General features: G+C 42.4%; 2 protein-coding genes across 2 annotated transcripts; both read right to left on the reverse strand.

Annotated features, from left to right (window-relative positions):
* Positions 1-1,273: 1,273 nt before the first annotated feature.
* LOC109545410 lies at positions 1,274-1,928 on the reverse strand. The gene is made up of 2 exons (XM_019916075.2): positions 1,706-1,928; positions 1,274-1,649 (listed from the first exon to the last, which is right to left on the reverse strand). The coding sequence occupies exons 1-2, from the start codon at positions 1,916-1,918 to the stop codon at positions 1,314-1,316; spliced, it is 549 nt and encodes a 182-aa protein (XP_019771634.2). The 5' UTR covers positions 1,919-1,928; the 3' UTR covers positions 1,274-1,313.
* Positions 1,929-1,936: 8 nt separating this feature from the next.
* LOC125504581 lies at positions 1,937-2,526 on the reverse strand (the record flags this gene model as incomplete). Its single annotated transcript, XM_048666790.1, is given in 2 exon segments — positions 1,937-2,289; positions 2,345-2,526. Coding segments are annotated over 2 exon segments (535 nt in total), but the record flags the coding sequence as incomplete, so codon positions are not given.
* Between the last annotated feature and the right edge of the window lie 165 nt (positions 2,527-2,691).

Raw genomic sequence — 2,691 nt, forward strand, 5'->3', positions numbered from 1 at the left:
CTCTCTAGAATGATTTACAAATGAGCGTTCTTGCTCATTTTGCCTCCGAGATATGAGCAAAAACGGGACGTAAAACATGAAATTTTGGCATAATCTTGAACCTAAGTGTTTGATATTTAAATTTCGCTTTCTGGGTCAAAACTACTCGAATTTCCTCACTAACGTGGTTACGACTGAATCAACTTTTCAATTCTCTATCCAACGATGCCAAAACCAATTCTGTGGCTCGAATGGTTCTTGAGAAACTTCGAATAAAGGCCATTTAGTTCGAACGCCAACGAACGATCGCGAGCGGAAAACGGGTTGTACTGACAGTCGATGGAAGCAAAATTGAATTAATTATATCGGAAATTAATAACTATTACACCTTTAGGTCGCCAAACGTTCGCAAATGTGGAAGAAGCAACTGAAGCGAGTACGAACTCGAGCAGTGCGAACAAGGCGTTTGGGAGAAACTTGAAACTAAGTGAACCTAATTTAAAAATTGTGGTGCATAGAGAAGTGGATTGGTGCAGTTACAAACTCAAGCGAACAAAAACGAGCAAATTTGAACAAGCGCGAGCGCAATTATTTGAGATTGTCGGAGTGATTTTCTCTCGAACTGAACGACTGAACGCAAAATAATTATTGGGATATGGACTTTTTCAACCTCAAAACACCCTGCTTTTAAGCAGAAAAAATAGTTCGATCTGAAAGTGCGTCAAAACTCAACATTGAAATTGTTAGATCGCACTTGGTGTCGTCAACAATCTGAAACCAACGCAAACGAGCACTTTCTCTCCCATTCCACCAAAAAGAGTATTTTAAAGTTTGCTAGTCACTTAAGACTCAAATAAAAGTCAATGCTTGTTGTATAGTATGCGAAATTTAATTATTATTAAGCGTGCTTCAAAGATCAAAAGGACGAACAAGCTTTCTTGAATAATCTAGCTGAACAAACTCGAGCAAGTCGAACGAACATTGTTTGCAGAAAATTGTATTTAGCGTGCATCCAAGCTCTTCAAACTACATGTTTTGGTTCGTCCTTCCTCCTAGAATCTTATTAGTGCGTATTTTGCAGCTAAGCTCTACTTTTCTTCCTGTTCGGCTTCGTTTATGTGGATTGGTTCTTCCGATATACGCCCGATGCGAGCTCCAACAGGAAAAACGCCAAGCAAAGCGTAAATCCGATGAGAAAAATCTCAATGGCAAAGTAGCATTCAATCAAACCAACGCTGATAAATGCGGAGTTTCTCCCGCGGCACGGTGGCAGTTTGTTAAATCTTCTGCGGCTTTCGCGCGAATGCACCCCCGTCTCGAATAACCTATGAAACCTAAAAAACACTTTTTAAGGAAGAACTAGAACTCTTTAAATGCGAATTAACTAGCCCAATCATGAGATACTCAGTGACGGTGGAATTAATCGGGCTGGCCAAATAGGGCTTATCTTCCTTGAAGATGCTGTTCACTTTTCTGACTGCGCACTTTTCCTGGTTGTTGAAAGTGGCCAAAATCAGGTCGCTGGCTGTGGTCAATTCGACGTGAAATGCAAAATAGGAATTCTGGACCAGCCGCATTCCATCGGTGGCCGGAAGGAATTTGTTGTTAGGCGCAATCTTTTTTTGGTAGATTAGCTTGCGGTAGTCTTCGTTGGTTCGGGAATTTGGGTGCTAAAATGCCATGAACCAACCAGCCGTCTATACTGCTTAGCCCGAAATTTACTCACACTGAAGTAGTAGATGTTATAAGAAGTGGCCTCCACGCCCATGTCCATCTTGGCCTCATATAGAGCCTTGTAATCGTGCAAGTTGTTGGCGGTGGCTTGAAGCAGGACAACAATTCTAGCGCAGAACGCATTGTAAAGGTAGCTGAATCCCAAAAGGAGGCTAAAAGTTGCTATTTTCCCAGCAGTGCTTCTCGGTTCGTGGAAGTAGTCCATTTGGCAAACCACTCCGATCTAGAACCTCCAAAATTGCTCCCAAATCTGGACATTCTTCGGCTTCAACACATTCACCTGCATCATGACAATATCCAGAAAACTGGCAGCATTTTCATTGTGCATCTGGCGATTGGCGGCAAAACTCGCAACTTTCGCCTCCCAGCTCATGATAATCCAGATGACCAGGCCGCAAAGGCTCAGAACAATCGCGCAACTGATCCAGATATTCGTATCGAAAGGGAGGGCAAACAGGTTGTGGGAATAGGGCAGGGGCGGCGCCCGAAATATGAAATGCAGCGACATTTCCTTGGTGGTGCTTACCAGGAACTTGAAGTACTTTAGGCGCTCGGTAGGCGTAAACATGACGGTGCCTAAATACAAAGCGATTTTATTGAATTGCCTGGAAAATCCCTAGCTGGAAAATACCGGCAGCATCTGCTTTTTCGTGGCACAAGTCGCCTAACAGCCCTTTATAGTAGAGCTTAGAAGGGTGGAACTCCTGGCCCCATTCATTAGTTACGACGACTTCATGGCTCATGTTCCAGATATCGACAAAGTATTCATACATTATGTAATTAATTTTGGTCGCTTTGTCTATATGTTTATTTCTGCAAAAATGGTTCATTTTTCATCAGCTTCCCACATAGCAAAATGATATTCCCAGAATATACCTGGAATATTCATGTGATGTACATGCATATTCCTGGGACATACATGAGTTACATTATGAACATTCCATGTATGTCCCAGGAATCTGTCAGAGTTAATACACT

The sequence above is a fragment of the Dendroctonus ponderosae genome, unplaced genomic scaffold, assembly GCF_020466585.1.
Source record: "Dendroctonus ponderosae isolate FM_Combo_2020 unplaced genomic scaffold, Dpon_F_20191213v2 Dpon_F_20191213_5, whole genome shotgun sequence".
NCBI lineage: Eukaryota > Metazoa > Arthropoda > Insecta > Coleoptera > Curculionidae > Dendroctonus > Dendroctonus ponderosae.